Source organism: Odocoileus virginianus, chromosome 16 (assembly GCF_023699985.2).
Source record: "Odocoileus virginianus isolate 20LAN1187 ecotype Illinois chromosome 16, Ovbor_1.2, whole genome shotgun sequence".
Lineage (NCBI taxonomy): Eukaryota > Metazoa > Chordata > Mammalia > Artiodactyla > Cervidae > Odocoileus > Odocoileus virginianus.
The window spans coordinates 28289624-28311701 of NC_069689.1; the positions used below are offsets into that span (position 1 = coordinate 28289624).

The following is a 22078-nucleotide window of genomic DNA, read 5'->3' on the forward strand; positions in this document are numbered from 1 at the left end:
TTTCAGGCTCATTCATGGTTGTCTCTCTTCTGACTGGTTATAACTAGTTGATGAGGTGATTATCTTTGGGGTCTGTTTACCAAAGATGGTGACTTGTGGAGTATGCATTCATCACGCCGTCCTGATATCTAGATGAGTGAAAAAGGAAAATAAAGAATGAATGAGGAAGGAAAAATAAATAGCATCTATTTATGAAAATGAAGACTGTGCTGGATCGTAATTTATAGGCAGCTCTCTAAGTAATGAGTTCTTAGAGTAATTTTATGGGGAGCGCTACTGTAAAACAGTACTAGGTCACTTGACTGGTGTTCACAGAAGGCAAGGGAAAATGAACCTTGGTTGTTTTTAGGTCACAGATAATTCAACTTTCTTTATTCTCTTAAAAGAACTTGAGTTAGCAGAAAATAGTTAGATTTCTTTGCCAGTGAAGACAACCTTTTAAGTTTAGTGATGAAGTTGGTTCATTTGTATTTTATTCAGAGGATGGAAAATACAAGTAATTGACTCCTTATTTGGTCCACAATGTTCAGTTAATGTATTCAAAGTTATTACTAGATTAAAAAAATGAATTCACAGGTCAAAACTCCCTTTATTGTGGAGGAAACTGGCAGTCATCAAAAAGGCCATTAAAAACAGTTTAATGAAGAAATATGTGACTGTTTAAGAAAACCGTCTAGTCTAAACTTAGCAGGAGGGCCATGGGTCCTTTTCCTACTAGGCTGCAACAGTATAAGAAAATAATCTTGCATCTTTTAGGCTTCTGCATAAGTGTTCACTTCAGAAAGTCATTACTTTAGCTGAACAGATAAAATATAATTTTACATGGAAAACCTGAAGCTAAAATAAAGTTCCTGCTAATTTTATATTAAAATGTGTGAAATTATGTTTTAAATTTTAAATTGATACTTAAGTGGTAACTAAGACTTTAAATGCTTTTCCCTTTCAACCTAAAAATGGTGGTGTCCTGTATCATAAACACAGTTCTAAGTACTATACATGATTAACATTTAATCATCATAGCCCCTTGAGGTGGGTGCTGTTATTATCTTCACTTTAAAGTTTATAAAACTGAGGTATAGAGAGGATAAGTAACTTGAGTAATGTCACACAGCTAGGAAATGGTAGATTAGGGATTTGAACGTAGGCATTCTGACTCCAGATTCAAGGCTGTTAACCATTCTGCAGTGCAGCCGTTAGTTTAAGTTGTTGAAGATCTATACACAAATATCTAAATCCACCAAATTTATTATTCAAAAGACTTCAGGAATGGTGTTCCAAAGATTATTTCACTATGTTTGGAGAAACTTTTCCAGAAGGAATATTATGTTAATATACCTATATACAAAAAAAAAAAATATATATATATATATATATATATATATATACATAGTAATATCCTTTTTTCTTAGCTTTCGTATCCCAGAACATGACTAACAAAAGGGTTATAGGCTTAACAGTGTGGTTAGGTTGTTACCATGTGTGGTTGTTGCATTTTGGGAGGGACAGGATTTGACTTATGGCCTACCCAAGCAGTTGTAATATTGAGCCATACTGTAACAAGGTTCTGCTTTGTTTTAAAAACACAACTGTTATTTTGAAAAGGAGATAGAAACAATAGTAAAAAAAAAAAAATCTAGGCTCTAAGAAGTAGTTGCTATAAAAATTGTGTCAGAAGTGAGTGCTTTGAAGTCTGTTTAACAAAGTCCAGCAATATTTAGGTTCAATAAGGGAGACTGGTTTTTATCACTAAAGAGGAGTAATGAATTCTGGGATAATCTAAGCTGATTAAACTTAAAAAATTATACTTTTTTGATAACTTTAAGAAAGAATGTTGCAAAGTTGGGTGAACTACAGCTCATAAACCTTGTTGAAGATAATTCAGAGGTATAAAATGCTATGTGTAATTTTGGGGGGATTTCAAATTCCTAGACAAAGAGATTTTGATTGCCAGACATCTCTGAATTATCTAGCAGAATACAATGTCCATACAGGAAATACTCTGATGAGGAGACTGGTGAGAACCAGTGCTTTCATCTCAAGGTAAAAAACAGAAAGTGTGTACAAGGATAAAATGTATGTGAAAAAATTTAAGCAGTAGATAAAATTTTGTGTTTTTTTATTCACCAAAACTGATTGAATGTGTTCTGTGGTTTGAGTATGCAAGAGTGAGCAAGACAGAGGGGAACTAACATTCTAGTGAAGGAGACAGGAATAAACAATATAATGTCAGATAATTTTAAGTTATAAAAAATGTAAAGTTGAGTAAGGGGAGAAAAAGTGATGTCTTTGGGGACATGGAGTGAACTCTTTTAAAACAAAGTGATTAGGAGAAGGCTTCCCTTCTCCTAACAAAAGGATTATAGGCTTAACAGTATGGTTAGGAGATACAATTTGAGCTAAACTCTTAAGTAATCTAAATAAATAATACATTAGTGGCATTTGTCACCTAGGATAAGTAATTTTTAACATTTCTATCCTCTTTAGATAAAATTATTTTTAGTAATATTAATGTAATGAAAAGAATGATAATAATGGCTAGAAAAAACAGCAGACAATGACAAAATGTTATCAAGCGTTATGGTAGTATCATGCCAGTAACAAATTTAAAAAATAAAATAATCATACTGTACAAAAGAGGGAAGGAATAATGGATTAGTACTTTTAGATTACATCGTTGTATTTTTTTCTATAAAAAGATAAAAATAACATAACTATATCATATGCAGTTTACACTGTTTCACATTATAAATCCTTTTTTGGAACAGCTTTAGTGAGATACACATACCATAAAATTCACCTATTTAAAATGTATAATTCAGTGGTTTTTAGTATACACATAGAGTTGTAAGTTATCTTCACAGTCAATGTTAGGACATTTTCATCACCCCAAAAGAAAAATCCCATTCTTTTTAAAATCATTTCTTGTTTCCCTATATCACCACTTCTGCACAGTGCTAGGAAGCCACTAATCCACTTTTTGGGTCTATAGATTTGCTTGTTTTGGACTTTTCATATAAATAAAATCATAAATATGTTCTTTTGTGGCCAACTTATTTTATTTTGCATCTTGTTTTTAATGTTCATCTATGTTGTAGCATTTATTAATACTTCATCTTTTTATTGCTGAATAATATACCATTGTATGGATATACCACATTTCATTTATCTATTTATCAGTTGATGGACATTTGGTTTGTTTCTACTGTTTTCATATTATGAATAATGTTGACATGAATATTCATGTGCAAGATTTTATTTGAACATATGTTTATATTTTGTGGAGTATATTCCTAGGCCTTCCCTGATAACTCAACTGGTAAAAAATCTGCCTGCAATGCAGGTGACCCTGGTTCGATTCCTGGGTCGGGAAGATCCGCTGGAGAAGGGAGAGGCTGCCCACTCCAGTATTCTTGCCTGGAGAATTCCCTGAACAGAGGAGCCTGGCAGGCTACAGTCCAGGGAATCACAAAGAGTCAGACATGACTGAATGACTTTCACACTCACACATATTCCTAGGAGTGCAATAGTATCTGGTGGCTTACTGGTAAAGAATCCACCTGCAATGCAGGAGACGCAGATTCAATCCCTGGGTCAGGAAGTTCCCCTGGAGAAGGACCTGGCACTCCATGGACAAGGACATTCCAGGATTCTTGCCTGGAAAATCCCATGGACAGAGGAGCCTGGTGGGCTACAGTCCATGGGATCTTAAAAGCGTCAGACTCGACTTAGTGACTCGACAACAACAACAACAGCATGGCAACTCTTATGTTATGTCTTTTGGGGAACTATCATACTGTTTTTCAAAGTGGCTGCATCAGTTTGCATACCCACTAGTAACAAATGAGGGATCTAACTTCTCCAGCACTCCTTGCCAACACGTTATTATCTAAAATTTTGATTCTGTCCATCTTTGTGAGTGTGAGGTGGTAGTTATTTTGCGATTTTGATTTGTGTTTTCCTAATGGCTAATGATGCTGAACATCTTTTCATTTTTTTTATTGGCTATTTGTGTGTTTTCTTTGTCCATTACATTTTTTAAATTTAATTTTTATTTGGAGTATAATTGCTATACAATGTTGTGTTCGTTTCTGCTGTGCAACATTAATCAGCTATGACATGTACAGATGTATACACAGACATACATATGTCCCCTCCGTTTTGAGCCTTGCTCTTACCCATCCCCCATCCCACCCACCATCCCACGCATCTCAGTCACCACAGAGTGCTCAGCTGAGCTCCCCAGGCTACATAGCATCTTCCCACTAGCTAGCTGTTTTACACATGGTAGTGTATATATGTCAGTTCTACTCTCAATTTGTCCCACTCTCCTTCCCCCTCTATGTCCACAAGTCCTTTCTCTACATCTGTGTCTCTATTCCTGCCCTTCAAATAGGTTTGTCAGTACCATTTTTATAGATTCCATATATATGTGTTAATATGCAATATTTGTTTTTCCTTTCTGACTTGCATTCACTCTGTATGACAGACTTTAGGTTCATCCATGTCACTACAAATGACCCAATTTTTTTCTTTTTATGGCTGAGTAATATTCCAATGTATATATGTACCACATCTTCCTTATCCATTCCTCTGTTGATGGACATTTAGTTGCTTCCATGTCCTGGCTATTGTAAATAGTGCAACAATGAACACTGGGGTACACGTATCTTTTTGAATTCTGGTTTTCTGTCACTAAATGCCAGGAGTAGGATTGCTGGGTCATATGGCAGCTCTATGTTTAGTTTTTTTTCAGGGCCTCCACATGGTCCTCCATTACATTCCCACCAACAGCATAGGAGGGTTCCTTTTCTCCCACACTCTCTCCAGCATTTATTGTTTGTAGATTTTTTGATGTTGGCCATTCTGACCAGTGTGAGGTGCTACCTCATTGTAGTTTTGATTTTCATTGCTCTAATAATTAGTGATGTTGAGCATCATTTTGTGTGTTTGCTGGCCATCTGCTTCTTTTTTATTATATTCAGTAGTTTGTTGTATTTTTTAGATTCCACAGATAGGTAATATAATATCATATTTGTCTTTCTCTCTGTGATGTATTTCACTTGGCATAATGCCCTCCAAGTCCATCCGTGTTGCTACAAATGGCAAAATTTTGTTCTTTTTTTTTAATGACCGAATAGTATTTTATTATATATGTATACCACATCTTCTTTATCCATTCATCTACTGATGGACACTTAGATTGCTTCCATATCTTGAAAATTATAAATAATACTGCTATGAACATTGGGGCACATGTATCATTTTGACTTGATGTTTTGTTTGGATATATACCCAGGAGTGGAATTGCTAGGTCTGTTTTTAGTTTTCAGTTGTTTGAGAAACCTCCATATGACAGTTCTGTTTTTAGTTGTTTGAAAAGCCTCCATACTGTTTTCACAGTTCTTTGCCCATTTTAATTGCTTTGTCTTTTTTCCACAAACTTTAAACTTTTTATTTTGCATTGGAGTATAGCTGAATAACAACGTTATGGTAGTTTCAGGTGGACAGTGAAAGGACACAGCCGTACATATACATGTATCCAATCTCCGCAAATGCCTGTCCCTTCTAGAATTGTTATGTCTTTTTATTATTGAGTTGTAAGAATTCTTTATATATTCTAGCTATGTCCTTTATCAGATTTATGATTTGCAAATATTTTTTCACATGCTATGGGTTGTCTTTTCAGTTTCTTGATGATTTCCTTTGAAGCACAAAAGTTTTTATTTTTGATGAAGTCCAATTTCTAGTTTTCTTTTGTTGTTCATGCTGTTGGCATTATCTAAAAAACTATGGCCTGACATGGACTCCCCTCATAGTTCAGTTGGTAAAGAATCCACCTGCAATGCAGGAGACCCCGGTTCGATTCCTGGGTCGGGAAGATCTGCTGGAGAAGGGATAGGCTACCCACTCCAGTAGTCTTGGGCTTCCCTTGTGGCTCAGCTGGTAAAGAATCTGCCTGCAATGTGGGAGACCTGGGTTCGATCCCTGGGTTGGGAAGATCCCCTGAAGGGAAAGGCTACCCACTCCAGTATTCAGGCCTGGAGAATTCCATGGGCTGTATGGTCCATGGGGTCGCAGAGAGTCGGACATGACTGAGTGACAAAAAAAAAATGGCATGATGCAAGTTTACAAAGACTTACACTTATATTTTTCCTACAAGTCTTACTGTTTCAGCTCTTGAACTTAGGTCTTTGGTACATTTTGAGTTAATATGAGATGAGGGCCCAACTTTATTCTTTTGCATATGGATATCTAGTTGTCCTAACACCATGTATCGAAAAGGCTTTTTCCCCTACTGAATTGTTTTTGGCACTTTTGTTGAAAGCTAATTGATTTAGAGGTGAGCATTTATTTCTGGACTCTGACATATGTGACTGCTGTTATGCCGGTACCAGACTGTCTTGATTACCGTATCTTTGCAGTGAGTGTTTAAGCTGAGGAGTGTGAATCCTTCATCTTTATTCTTTTTGAAGACTGCTTTGGCTACTCTGGCCCACTGAATTTCCCTATGCTTAAAATCTTAAATACAAATAAAAATTCCAGGAAACCAAATAAGATGACAATTTAAATGAGTCAAGTTCTATTTCTTCATCTTTATAATGACTACCACAATTTACTTCAAGTCTACTGTTTAAATTAAGAAATATGAAGTAACACAGGGGTTGGAGACACAAACTACTCCAAATAAACTATGACTGTCCTGAAACTATTAGGAATTTACTGTTGAAATGAATGCAAGATAAATATCTGTCTTTGTGTCTGTTGGGGGCCACCTATATACCTGAGAGTTCTCCTTATTAACTTCGCTGTAGAATACAATGATTATTAAAAGACAAATCACAAAGTATTTTTTGGGGGGAGCAGTGTTTTATCACTAACATTGTTTACAGTTGATGGTACATGGTGATAAAAGAAAAGTAGGCTGACTTATAGTTGGCTTTACTATTGTTTTAAAATTCTCAAAATTGCCTGTATGCTGTGCAGACTACTTTACCAGCCCACCCTCGGGATGCTACTGAGGAGGAACAAATTATTCTGAAATCTAGAGGAAGTCTTCCAGAAAGGGGAAACAGAAATGTTAAAGCCTTGCAGGAGTTTGAGATCTCTAAGGAACTGAAAGAAGGCCATTATTGTAGCTAAAGAATAGAAGCTGGGGGTGAGGTTAGAAAAACTGGCAGCCAGGGTAGGTAGTGTTTTATAGCTAGGACTGCCATGTGACTTGTGGTCTGACCATAGCACTTCTGAGAGTGAAAGCTGCTACTGTTAATTATATCATGACCACTGTTAATTAATGGGATTTTCCTAGGAGAATTAGGATGAATCACCACTCTGCTTAAAGGATATGGCACAGAGTTGTTTTTCAACTACCCAGAAGGACACCTATGATGAGGTTTAAAAATTCTTAAATACAAGTGAGTAGTAATATGACCAGATACCATTAGTGTACTGTGAATTAGGGAGACTGACAGTGTATTATGTAGTGGTTTAGAGTAACGTTTATCAAACTTTAGCATCAAGGGCTTATGCCCCGCTCCACCAAGTTATGACTGAGTAGTTTCTGTATTTCTAAGAAGTTCCCCGGTGCTGCTGATACTGCCAATCCATGGAGGACCATACTTTGAGTAGCATTGGTTTAGACTTTAGGGAGTGGATTCTAGAATCAGACAGACTTGGTTTGAATTTCAGATTTTTTGGATGCTAACTGGGTGGGCTTGGTAAGTTAAACATTATTTCCATAGCTCTTTTCTTCATCTGGTAAAATAAGGATTAAAATAATCCTTGTTTCATATGAGTGTTGTGAAGAGTAAATGGGATAAAGCACTTGCACTGTGTCTAACATTATCACAAGCACTTAGCATATGTTATTGCTGTAGTTATAAAGACGGTAATACTCATGAGATAAAACTAGGAACGTGAATTAGTGCCACATTATGCATCAGCACTAGAAATATATACCTGCAACTGTATACCATAGAACAGTGGCATATAGCAGGCTCTTCATAGTACTTGGCTGAATTAACAAACTGTGAATCCATTTAATAGTATTGTGTGGACTGAAATAATTATTTCCATCCTATCACACCTCTCTTGTTCTTAGAGTCTACCTTACCTGCTGCTAAGTGTAAGAATAAGAAACATAAGCATAAGAAAATAAGAAAACAAGAAAATTCTGCCTCGTAGCTGCAAACAGTTTGATGTGTTAAGCTAGTTAGGATAGATTTAAACTTGAAATTGATGAGATATGTTGGGAGTTTCTTGGTGTTTTGATATACAATGAATTTTAGACTTACTATATTTTCTTCAAATTAGAGTTAGTTGTAAAATTAATACTTTAAAATTAGTTTTATTTAGATTGTTGTGCTAAATTATAGCTGAGTTAAACACAAAAGTAAAAAATGCACCTCGATGATCCTATTTCTAGAGGACAAATGATAGATCAAATTATTGTGAAACGATACCTAGAGAATAGGACCTGCTAATATCAGGTTGGAATGGTTTCTGTTTTTCTCAGTGACTGTGTGGTTCCCACAGCACAAAGTAGGTACTTGAGTGTGGGTGGGGAAAGGAAGAAGGAAGGGAGCTAAATTTTTTGAATACTTGTTATGAGCCAGATACATCACCAAGTGCTAGGAGATTTACATGTACTAATTCATTGCTTAGAGCCATTGTGTGAGGTAGGTATCATCACTCCTTTTTCATTTCTGAGATCTGAAACTTTAAAGAGACAAAAGGAGAAATAGGTGGGGCCAAATTTCTTCTCCAGGTGTCACTGTAAACACCATTCTCTTTTGTTACCACTACCTTTGGAAAGGGCGCTTCTATAGAAAGTCACCGTGTGGTTTTCCAGCAAAGTTGCTGCATTGTCATAGTTTCCTGGCTTGTTTCTAACAGCAACTGAAGTACCTCAGAGATTCTAGTACAGTAATTGAATAGGATTATTCTTGCTAAACCTTTATGGTTTATCCAGAGTTGATCTAATTCATTTCATTTCATTAGTTTTCTATGCAGCATCTTACTTTATTCAGTACCCAGTGATGGGATTGGAAGCATGGATTGAGGGGCTTCCCTGGTGGCTAAGATAGTTAAAAATCCACCTGCAATGCAGGAGACCCCAGTTTGATTCCTGGGTCGGGAAGTTCCCCTGGAGAAGAAATAGGCTAACCACTCCAATATTCTTGCCTGGAGAATCCCCTTGGACAGAGAAGCCTGACAGGCTGCGGTCCATGGGGTTGCAGAGAGTCAGGCACGACTGAGCAGCTAAGGAAAGCACAGCACAGCATTCTTGCTAAGCCTTTGTGTTTATCCAGAGTTGATCTAATTCATTCTATTCCATAGTTTTCTCTTCTATATGGCATCTTACTTTATGCACTATCCAGTGCTAGGGTTTGAAGCATGTCTTGCTGACTTGCAGAATTATAGAGACCACTGAAGATATTTTAATTTCTAATTATGATTGTATTTCATCACCCTAAGCAATTATAGAGCAAAAAAACTGTCAAGCCAATAATGATTTTGGCATAATAATATAGCATTCTATCAGTAAACCTTAAGAGTAAATAAGACAGTAAGAAATTCCTGTTTGATTGGAGAAGACAGAAGCAAGGAGCAGAACATAAGTGGTGAACTGAGCCCTTATCGTGAGGTGAGACACTGCAGGTGGCATACCTCTTGTTTGATCATGTCTTCTGTCCCACCTTTGGCACAATTCTGTCATTTTCCACAATATATCACTAACATCACATCTTCTGTCAGTTAAACTATCTCAAGAGATCATACCTGATATTTTATCTGATATCAAGGGGAAAGATACCCAAGGGTTAGAGAGAGTTAAAGTAGCCCTTAAAAAACCTTCTTCTGATTGAGGTATCACTGTAATACCTGTATAAACTCATGATTTTTCTCATATTCTCAAGGTTGAAGAAGTTCACAAGAGCGCCTCACTGGCAACGTGCTCAGGGTCTAAGTGGTACTTGGAACTAAGTGGTCATTAGTAGTAACTATCAGTTGTACTCAGGGGATGGGTAAAATATTCCTCCAGCTTAATAACATCTTGGGTTGCCATTTCCTTCTCTATGAATGACTCCCTACTTTTCTCTAAACTAGGTGACAGGATCAAGAAGAATAAATAAAGGTAGTAAATAACCATTTAACAACCTTATTTATTTATTTCACTCTTGACTTTTGAATTAGCCAAAGGTAAGCAAGTATTTGGGTCTGGCTAAGCTTATATGACACTGTTACTGTCCTATTAACTAGGCAGAATTTGGGGCAAGTGATACCTATAAATTCTATGCGATGTACTGATTATGGAGCATCCTGGATATAGAATGGTTCATACTTCCTTTGTGGTGAATGAGCCAGTCACTGGTAAGTTTATAGCAGGTCATGTGGCCTGATGTACCAATGAAGAAAGAAATATTCATGTACAAACATTCAATGAGTATTTATTAAATAGCTTCCAAGTACCAGGTGCTGAGTAGTAATTAAGACAAATGTGGTCTCTGCCCTTAGGGAGCATATAGTAACATGGAGGAGACATTGCTCACTATTAATTAGTATATGATGAATGTTGCACTAAAAGTTAGGGTGTTTTACAAACATAGCTGGGTCCTTGATCTATTTTAGGTTAAGAATACGTCCCTAGGAAACTGACATTTGGACTAAAAATGGGCAGTGCAAACTACATGTTCCAACTGAAACCATGGCAGGTTCTAGGGATGAAAAGATGCTCAGTGTGCCTGGAAGGAGAAGTGAAAAATCTTCAGTGGAGAGGTAGAAATAGATTAGATAGTAAGAGTCTTTTAAATTAAGGTGTTTAGACTTGATTTTAGGAATGATGAGAATTATTTGTGGATTTTAATCTGGTATGTATGATCATATTTGTGTCTTACGGGGATCACTTCAAGAAGGATTATTCTGAGGGCTGTGCGGAGGGAAAATGAATGGGGTAGGAGTAAGTGGTAAGGAGACTGGTTAGGGTACTGTTTAAGCAAAAATTGTCAGAGATAGCAATGACTTAGGGTGGTGGCAGAGATGGAGATAAAGGATATTCACGTGATATTGGGGAGGTATTTTGCCAGGACTTTGTCTTTAGTTGGATGAGACAGAAGAGTTGGAGAGATCCTTGGATTAATCATATGGACTCCCTGGGTAGACTCTCAAGCCACAGAGGGAAAGTTTAGATAGACAGCAGAGAAGAGCAGTGACTTCATTTCTGAACGTGATGCACTGGAGGGCCAATGAGATACCAAGTAGGCTGCTGTTCATCAGGCAGTTAGGTAAGCGAGTCCAAAGAGCAGCAGATGTGAACTGAGATGAAATATAGGAGTGACCAGTACATGGATGCCAACTGAGGCTCTGTAAGTTAATGCTGTCAGTTACACAGAGAGCCTGGAATGGGAACAATGGAGGACCTATGATGGAGCCTCAGAGAAACACTGACATTGAAAGAATCTTTTTCAAAATGTGATGGTTTAAAGATAAACCATCTTAAAAATGTTTTTAAAGAAAAAAGGAAAGTTTGCAAGTCTGAGAGTTTTCTTTTTCAGAACTGATTTGCCGTTTTACTTTCACCTCAAGTGAAGTCATACAAATTCCAATCAGAGTCTCTTCTGTTGTGGTTAAATTGATTCTTGAACACAAACCATTTTAAAACATGCAATGAAAAAAATGAGAATAAAGTAAAATCAAAGCATCAAATTATCCATGGCTAAAACTTTTGAATTTAGCGCATAATGAAAGCAACCATAAAATGCAGTGTTGCCAACATTCAGTGATAGCCAAAGAAGAACCTTGCTTCCTTTCCCTCACCACTGACTTACAGTATCTTGCCATTTTAAAAATCCTTTCGAGATATGGATCTCTTTGTATTCTCTCTCCCGTCTTGATCTCACAGGTGTGTGGCAAAAACCAAGAATAATGGCTCCCAACTTGCTCTTTAACTGCTTGTAAAAGACCTTTGAGTAATTGGCAGAGCCACTCTTCTTTTTTATGTGGACAAACCCATGTCCACAAAACTTTGATTTTTGGTAAGATTGTAGTAGAACTCTTCCTCCTTCTTAAACACATGGTGGACCTATTCCTTATCCTGACATATCATCCAACTTTGTTTCTGTTTTCCCCTCTGGGGAAGATAATGTGGTTTACATTCTTTTGGAAGTCTTGGACACCAAGAATGTTGAGGTCAGCCTAACTGGGGAAGTGAAGGAAAGAATGTCAGTTAACCCAGCAGTGAAACCTCAGGAGTGTGCTCCATAAAGGCCATTTCTCCTTGTCTTTCTTTTTTCCTTTTGTATATTAACCACAAATAACCCATAGCCTTTAAATCAGCTTCACAGAAAGCCACCAACAAGTGTTTAAGGCATCTCAACAAGGTTTCCAAGAAAGTCTTAAATAAAATTGTGTTTGTATGATGAGCAATATATCAACTTTCTTCTTTTACCCACTGTCTTCTATTGATGCAAAATTTACTGAAATCTCAAATTTTAAGAAATCAGGAATGTAGCAGAAGAACTCATTATATTTCTCTAAGGTAACTACTTTTAAATGAAATAAATGAATGTGTAGTTAGACAGGCAAAGGTCAAGGGTGAGAGACATACACGCCCTCCAAAATAGTTGGTGATAGTGTTTTTTATGGGCACTTCTCACTCAATATAGAGAAATACCTTTCTTTAAAAAATAAATTAGAAAACATTTCTAAAATGTCTTTGGCTTTAAGTTCTTTTAATTTGGGAAGAAGGAAAGCAAAAACCCAATGGATTACATTAACATTGAGGTTATTTTCCTGGCAGATTTTAGTAGCTTTCTTTTTTTCCCCAAAAACTGTGGATTTACTGAATATTATATTAATACTTTCATTTAGACTTGGGGAAAACACACAAGCATACTCAAGTATACATGTATATGTAAAAGTCCTTTCTTTTCCTTTAGGAAACATTTTAAATATTATCCAGCAAAGATTATGAATGACATGTAAATAACCAGTGTTGGATGGTATGAGAAAGAATGATACAGAGTTTTGAATATTTTTATAGAGGGATCTGCTCCTGCACACTGGATCTTTTTTCTGAGGCATATTACCATGTAGTGTATTGCGTATTCTAAAATTCCTTTGTTATTCATGCCACAGCAATTTCCATGGGTTCATACACTGTGCCTGGATGTAACGTAGTGTGGAGATAGCAGAGTAGAGGAAGAGACAGAGGGAAAGGAAAGTAATTCACTTGAAATCCACAGACCTTTACAATGCTGAAAAGTAAGTAAAAGCAGATGTTGTAAAGTTTAGAAAACCAAGACATTATTTTCCTGTTTCCATTGAATTTTTTCTAAACACATTGTAAGTAAGCTTTGAAGTAATACAAAGTCCTCTGTTTGTTTTCCTGATAGCATCTTTTGTAAAAAACTTTTATCAATGCTTGTTTAAGTTGTAGACTAAATGATATCTCAGTTGGTGAAAGAACTGACTGTATCTCCTGGCAAATACAATACTGCAATGCTGAAATTGCTTACAACGTCTGAGTCACTCAGATATATAGATGATTAGATCTTTGGAGTTTAATGTTAAACAGTTCAGATATTTTGCTATGAGAGTACCAACATGGATCCTCAATATTTCAGTATTCATACACGTTGCATTTAATTTTATATTTTATGGAGACTTTGTTTTACTCTGTAATAGAACCTGCTTTGTGAATCTTTGGAATTATTCTGAGGAAGGTGGCCTCGAAATTTGAAAATAAGGCTATTTATGTTGCTCTCCTCCTCCCTTCTACTCTTCTCTAAATGCAGACGCTTATTAAACTTTAAAAAGTCTTACAGTGTGGTCTGTAGGTATGAAGGTTATTTCAAATGAACTGTCATCCTTCGATTTGGTTCTGAAACTTAATACCTAAAAGAGCCCGAGGGAGAGTTCATTGCCAGAGCAAGGTGTTTGCCAGCTCGGGGAAGCTCCAGGACAGGTGCCCATCCTCACATGCTCCCACTGGCCCTCATCATTTGGAGTCACTGAATGTCTTCCAGCTGTTAGAGAATGTCCTGGGCTCAAAACAGCATCCCTGCTGAGGTTATTTTCAGGGTCTAAGCCAGTTCTGGAAATGACTGGCTGCTAAAATATGGAACGAGGGAAATCAGTTTCTATCAACAACATAAACCATCATCTGTCTGTTATTACATCCATTCAGCTGGGTCACATATGACTCAATAATCAAATTACCACCCTATATATCTTAAATCTGTGTGTTCATTTGACCACCATATGGACATGGAAAAGCAAAAATAATTTAGGCTGTCTTCTCTTTATTTTGTTTCTTTTAAATGTGTTTTTCTACATATACAAGTAAAATGCCTGTAAAATTTTGAAAATTGTATAATATAAATAGCTAAAATCTCCAGTGGGGGCCTCCCCTCCTCCCTATCACTTGACATGTTAACAGTTTGGTGTGTATCAACTACTTCTTAATCATTCATGGAATTTTCTATTGTTGATATTTTACTAATGCAATTTTGGCCTTTTAAAATTAATTTAAGTGAAAAATTAGCTGGATCAATCAATAAAGAACTTCAAAGGTAGATAAAATTTAAGTGGGAAAAAATAAAGCAGTTTGTTTTGTTTTGTTATTCATGCTTCAACTTTTTTCAAGAAGCATTTGAAACAGCTTACAATAAAAACCAGGGCAAAGGAAAATATAAGCAAGAACCACTCATAAAGTGTAAATAAGAGAAAGAAAGGGGAAATAGAGAAGAGGGGAATGTTAAGTCAAGAAGTTGGGGTGGTAGAAAGCTGTGCTGCTTGATAAAAAAAAACAAAACAAAAAACATTGCCCAACGTTTCAAAGTGATCTTCCCAGTTCTTACTGGGTTGCAATAGGAAACCAGTTCTTTCAAGATGAATTTGCATAGGAATCCATCTATGGTCAAAATATGACCCTCACAGGGTCCTTGTAATTAACAATGTCGCTTTCAGGTAGGGAGGATGGTTCACACAAATGTGTGTTTCTAGGACCTAGCACCATGCTGTCCAGTTGTTGTTTAGTGGCAAGTCGCGTCTAGCACTTTTGTGACCTCATGAACTTCAGCACTGCCAGGCTCCTCTTGCTCATGGGCTTTCCAGGCAACCCCTGGAGTGGGTTGCCATTTCCTTCTCCAGGGAATCTTCCCTACCCAGGGACTGAACCCAAGTCTCATGCATTGGTAGGTGGATTCTTTACCACTGAGCCACCAGGGAAGTCCCTATGCTGTCTAATAGCAGACCCTAAACACATTTAGTAGAGCAGCAAATGAGTGAAACAGTGAATGAAGCAATGAGAGAGTGACCACAGTACTTGTTAGCAGTTTATTTATAATGCATTTGTGTTCCACCTATGATTGTGTTGTGTTATTATGTCATCACCCATTAAATTCAAGAGCATAATGTTCAGTTCATTCTTTTTTTTTTTTTAAACAAGTATTAGCAAGTGCCTAGTGGCATAATTTTAGAAGCTGTAAATATTAAAGTGAGTTAAGACAGTTTGTGCTTTCACAGAGCTTATAATCAAATGGGGCAGATAGAGAAATAAAATTTGGGAAAAAAAAAAAGCAACAGCAGTTGCAATACAGAGAATCAGATAGATAAGTTCAGGATGCTGTGAGAGCCCACAGGAAGAATAGCTAATGCAGACCAAAGAAATGGGAGGGACGAAATCCTTTGAGACCAGAACAGGGCTGTAGGGTGTGTACAGACAGACATGGTTGAGGTGTGTAGCTGCCTTTTGATCTGGCCTAAAACAAGGGCAACACTTGGGCTCTTGAAGAGAGAGTGGTTAATATAGACCATCCTCTTGACTGCCAGATGTTTCAGGTAAGATTTGTCAGTAAAAGAATAGTTAAAGTTCTTCTAACTTTTAAAAATTGAGATTACTGGCAAGTGTCTGAGGAAGAGATATCCTTAGATTTAGACCGAAGGACAGAGGCACACCAAATGTTAGGTAGCATGGATTATTGTAAACTCTGATGTGTCTATTAAGTCCCAGGAGGAAATGGCTCATGGAAAAGGCATAATTGAAGAGAGATGAATGGAAGAACTATTGAAAAGACTGGGTACATTTAAGGAAGGGAGAGTGAAGCACCAGGGTTTGGCAGCCATGGGAAACCACTCCCAACCCTGGCCATAGCTGAAGCAAAAGAAGGCTGCCTTATAGGCTTTCTGGTCTCAACCAGCAGAAACAGTTCTAAGCTAGACTTGGACAGGAGGAAGCTGGAAAAGAAGTATTCAACTCTCTCTCCCCTCCTGCCTTTGAATTCTTTTCAGTATCTCCCTTTGGTCAAACCTCACTGGGTGTCAGAAGGCAAAAAGGGAGTATAGTTGATATAGTTCTTAGAAATTAGCCTCTTGGAAAAAAGGTGGAGAAGAGAGGAAGCAGAGGGGCTAATGAAGAATATGTAGCATAATTAAGGATCTTGATTTCTAATTAAACAATGGAGCGCTGTCCAATTTCATTCAATACTGGATATAAGTTATGTGTTATGAGATATAGAAAACATTGGTTTCAACCTTAGAAAAGAATACCAAGTCAGGAGAAACAATGTTCTTTGTTGTAGAAAACAGTTTTTTTTTTTTTCTTTTTTGCAGCATGTGAGATGTTTTGTTGTTGGCAATGCTACAGAAAAAATTAAAGATTTATTAAATGAGTAAAGTATTAGGTTGTCTTTGGAGTAATTGCTCGCTCTTCTTTCCATTTTCTAAAGGAAGATGCTACCTGATTTAGACAGAGGTCAACTGGGGAGATAAGGAGAATGGTTCTAGAGAGGATTGAAGAGCCAGATTTCTGAGCCTCTTTCTAGAACTTTCTAGGAATTTTATATCTCAGCTGCACGAAGAGGTGTTTTTTTTCTTTCAGTGTAGAAGAAAGCCAGGAGGTGATTTGAGCACCATCAACATGCTTCAAGACTATATTGTTGTTTAGTTGCTAAGTTGTGTCCAAGTCTTGTGACCACATGAACTATAGCCTACCAGGCTCCTCTATCCATGGGATTTTCGGGTAAGAATACTGGAGTGAGTTGCCATTCCCTTCTCCAGGGGATCTTCCCTACCTAGGGACTGAACCCACATCTGCTGCATTGGCAGGTGGATTCTTTACCACTGAGCCACAAGGAAAGCCCTGAAGTCTAGAGAAATGATTGAGTTCCATGGTCAACCAATAAGTAATGTGTTCCCAGGAGGGCACCCTGGGTTTTGCTCAAATAAGACAGGTTCACACTTTATTCTGAACCAATGCCAGAGTGCACAGTAGCAGAGCATTTAACCTGGACACTAAGAAAGCCTGTTGGCTTCAGGAACAATGCCAGGAAGAGAGCCTGGGAAACAGGGATGGGCTGTACTGAATGAATCTGGGAACCAAGCTCAAGAATGATGTCTTGTCCCAGGACTAAGTTGTCACCTAAGTGTGTATGGTTTTTATTATTATTGTTGGTATTTAAAGGTTATATATCTTTATGGTGACTGTGTTTTCTATATATGCATGTGTGACTGGAAGGTCTACTTCATAAGCAGTGGTTCTTTTAAGAAGACCGTTTCCTGACTTCTCATTTTAAACAATATTTCCAGAAACTGTTCTCCGTATGACTCTTGCTCTTTGGTTTGCAGTCAACCAGAATCCTTACCTCAAATAAAACCCTTGCTTGTCCCCTACTTATGACTGAGTGTGGGAGGCTACTGATAGTGATGCAATTTCCCAGAATTCACTAATTTGAAGTGGCCTTTAAGACAGCTTTGGAAATCAGAGCATGGGGCCTAGATGAAGAGTGCTCTCAAAATTTGGGACTGGTTTGAGAAAAATATGAAAATGAAAACACTGTATTAAATAGATTTCAAGATACATTTCCCCCACACTGTAATAGCTCTGAAACTAGGGTATGTTGTATAATTTCTGTAGTCTTACAAAGGGCTTCCCTGGTGCCTCAGCTATAAAGAATCTGCCTGCCAATGTAGGAGACGTAAGAAAGGCCGGTTTGATCCCTAGGTCGAGGAGATCCCTGGAGAAGGAAATGGCAGCCCACTCCAGTATTTTTGCCTGGAAAATCCCATGGACAGAGGAGCCTGGTGGGCTACAGTCCGTGCAGGCTCAAAAGAATCAGACTCGACTTAGCAACTAACCAACAACAGCAACAAGCCGTACAAATAATTAGCAGCATTTTCCTTTTGCTACATAAAAATAATTGTGCATTTGATGATTGATGGCCTCTTAGAGTCCTTGAAAAACTGAACCTTGGGAGGATGTTTGTAAACATAATTTGGGTATTTTTCTATCTTCAATAACTGGAATGTATCTCTGGCACTAAAATGTAACCCCCCAAAACAGTAACCTAGTAATAATTTTGTAATGATTATCAGAAATACTGAATTGAGACATTCTGAGACTGCATTCTGTCTCAGAGCCTATGCCATTTATAAGGGTGGGGGTTAGAAAGATGGTTGCTTATGAGCCAGGCATTTTTCTTCTTTCCTATAAAGTAATTGGAAAGGAATTCTCTACCTGGGGCTTATATTGAAAAGGAAATTGGAAATCGCTAGCTTATAACTGTTTATCTGGCATTGTCCAGGTCTCTGACAAATAGTATCTGATGGGCACAAGTTGTCTGTCACTGTCATGATAGTGATGTATTCTGCTGTAGGATCAATGTAACATGCTTTTCCATTTTCGCCAATGTCATGTAAACATCTTTGCTTTTATTCTCTACTTGCCAAGAAACCTTCTGAATTAGCTTTCCGGGGGATTTATGCCCTTGAAGTTCTGTTGGATGTTTCATAAATGGGTAATCACTTTGGAATGTGGCTTAATATGAGCACAAACAGACAAATATCCTAGTACCTTTCTGCATGTATGGTCACGGTACTTCATCTTGTCTTATAAAATTATTTGAAAATTGTACTTTCAAGGAAACTCTGGATATTTCAGAGCCTTGTGTGAAGAGGCCTTATCCTGGAGAAACTGATGTGATGGCTTGTCCAGTGAGGAAGGCAACCCAGAATTAAGAGGAGGTGAGCCTGACAAGGGTAGCTTGCTTCTCCCCTCTGTACCCTGTCTTCACTGACAAGCACCATTTCACCCAAAGCCCTTCTTGATTCCAGCGTGGTGGTATGTGGTGATTCCACAAGTGTCTTAATCATTTCCAGGCTTGCTTATAAATTGTTTTAGAATAAACAATCTCTCTTTGTGTCTCATTATGCACTGTACCAGGAACATGGTGTGCAGTTCTGGTGAGCAACCCTCAACGAAGATGTGATTAAAGTGAGCGGGTCCAGAGAAAGTTAACTAACATGGGCAGAATAGGCCTCTATATTGATTAATTAGCTTAAATTGGTGAATTCATTCACTAAATATTTTTCCACATGTAACATAAAAAGAGGAGGACTCTATTTACAAAAGAAGGTTGAGACAGAGGATGTGATTAAAATCTATAAAATTATGAAAGCTCTGGTTTCTTATTTATTGAATTCTGGTATACTAGGACTCAGAGCACTCTCAGGAACTTAAAAGAGGTCTACAATGAATAGAGACTTGTGGAATGCATTATCACAGGATGTGGTGCAGATTGAAAATATAAATAGATTTATTAAAAGTTAGATAAGCTCATGAATAACAGACTGGGGAAACAATGACACTTTGGGGGTATGTCCACAACTCTTAACGGGGATCAGACATACTCTTCTATTCTGTGTCCCTTGGTGTGCCCATCAGAGAAGGAATATCGTGATGAAATGGACCATGGGGAATGTATATATAGCAGTTGGTTTAGGCAGGTAAGACAACTGCAAAAATGTGGGGGAAATTGGGCTCATTAAATTATCCAGGTTCCAAAGATATGTAAGTAAAAGAGCTGCATGTGAATTCTAGAGCATTTGGTGGTGGAAAACCTCTGTGCAAGAGTGTACTTTGGATGCTGGGAGCATCTGATCTTTGTTATCAGAGGAGCAAACAATAATGTGCATATGTTGGACACAGGCAGAATTAGGGATCATGTAACCTTCTGTTTCATAGACCACCATGTTGCTTGTGTCAAGTCTTGTTTTGCAGAGAACTAAGATTTTGCCTGCAATTAATGCATAATAAATGAGACCCAGCCAAATACATATAAAAAAAGAAATGAAAGTTTCCTTTAAGCTATATCCTTTTAAAATGTTCCTGGAAGGGGGCCTCTATTCTTTTATTTAAAACAAAATGGGAAATGTGGTAGAAATATTTTTGTAGTATTTTTTTTTTTTTTTTGCAAATAAATTTTATTGGCATTCTTTGTTGTCTCTCCCAGTATGAATTAGTTCCTTACATGATTTACTTCTGTTTTCAACAAAGAAGGCTGAAACTAATTTAAATTAAAACAGCCTGCAGTTCTATTAGGATGCATGTGGTACTGTTTCTCACCTTCTATCTTCACCGATGATAATAATGTATTTTTTCTTTCACCAATTTGCTGGCATGTTTTAAAAAGACATCTCCACATGTGTTCATAAGCACGTATTTGTACATGCATGAAGGACAGAGGCATTTAAAAATTAGGAGGGCATAATCTGTTATTGCCACAGATAATGCTCTCAGCAGTTTGTGTTATGAGATGGTGGATGCAGATAGATGCTATTTAAAACCATATCCTTGAGTCTGAAAAATGATCAACTACTATAATCATAGTTAAGTATTAATAAGAGAAGCACTTAGAGTTTTTTTTTTTTTAAAGACTTGAAATGCTTGATTTAGCTCCTAAAGTTTTGGTAGTCTCAAAAATTATAAAAAAATGTAAGATTATGTTTACAGATCTTTTTATGCTGTATTATTTCTTTATGGCCCTCATATGTCTTTTACATGGAATATGCATGCTTGGTGTTAATAAGAAGCCAATGCCTATATAATATATTTTTCAACCGAGGAGCATCATTTGTAACTGAACAGGCAAATAAATTACACTGGATATTAGCATCTGGAAGTATTTTTCCAGGCAAGTAACTAGTGAGTTTAAGTCAATTAATACAATTAAATCACATCTAAAATTAGATGGTGCTAAACGATATCAATATAGCTATGTGATACTAATACGAGTATCAAAGAATGCAGCCCAAACTGAGAGAACAAAACATATATAACTCTTTGTGAAGCTTTCATTTAATGAAAATCTACTGCAAGTAAAAACATCATACCTTAATTTGTTATAGTGCTTTTACATTTAAGACACACTTTATTACACATTATTTTATTTGGCCCACAAAATAACTCTGTGTAAATTGTCACTCTCACTTTATTGACAGGGAAACTGGTCTCAGAGAAAGCACTTTAATCAACATCATAGAAAAAAATCTCCTAATGTCTCCCTTTTCTGATCTCTGTTCTTTTTACATCTGCTAGATGTGTCTGCTAGAGTGACCTTTCTCTTGCTTAAATTCCTTTGGATACTTGGTATTGCCTGTGTGTTTCTGTCCGTATTCTAGTGACTTACGAGCCTATGACTCCCTTCTGCCTGTCCATATTCAGCCCAGAGTTTGGAAACTTTTTCTGGAAGGCACCAGACAGCAAATATTTTTGACTTCATGGTCTATACAACAGTTGCTGCAGCATGAAAGCACTCATAGATTATATGCAAACAAAGGAGTCTTACCATGTTCCGATACAACTTTATTTACAAAAAAAGGTGATATCCTAGAATTTGGCCTGCAGGCTAGTTTGCCAACCCTGATTTTAGAATAAAAATGCCTTAGACTATAGGAAGAAATCGTCAGAAAATTTATTTATATTTTGTTTTTAATTCTATCCTTTAAAAATTTTTTATGTATAATTTATATTACACACAGTATATATATATATTTAAATTATGTGTTGCTTTTTAATTTTTATTTACTATTATTAATTTATTTTTTGGCTGTGCTGTGTGGCATACAAAATTCTAGTTCCCCAACCATAATATACTGACTTTTAAAATTTATGCTATTCATAGTGCATGGTTGTTGTTGTTTAGTTGGGAAGTCATGTCCGACTCTTTTGTGACCTCATGGACTGCAGCTTGCCAGTCTCCTCCATCCATTGGCTTCTCCCGGCAAGAATACTGGAGTGGGTTGT

The 22078-nt window shown here is 37.0% G+C and overlaps 1 protein-coding gene across 4 annotated transcripts in view; it reads left to right on the forward strand.

The window, feature by feature from the left end:
- SLC25A21 (solute carrier family 25 member 21) overlaps positions 1 to 22078 on the forward strand; it is a 502561-nt gene that overhangs the window by 70872 nt on the left and 409611 nt on the right. Inside the window, exon 1 of one of the 4 annotated variants that reach the window (XM_070478012.1) lies at positions 13161 to 13257. The exons of the other annotated variants lie outside the window; for them this stretch is intronic. Within the exon in view, the coding sequence (XP_070334113.1) occupies positions 13248 to 13257 (10 nt within the window). The 5' untranslated portion in view covers positions 13161 to 13247. Of the gene's footprint in view, positions 1 to 13160; positions 13258 to 22078 lie in introns of those variants that run through there. 4 annotated transcript variants of the gene reach the window in all.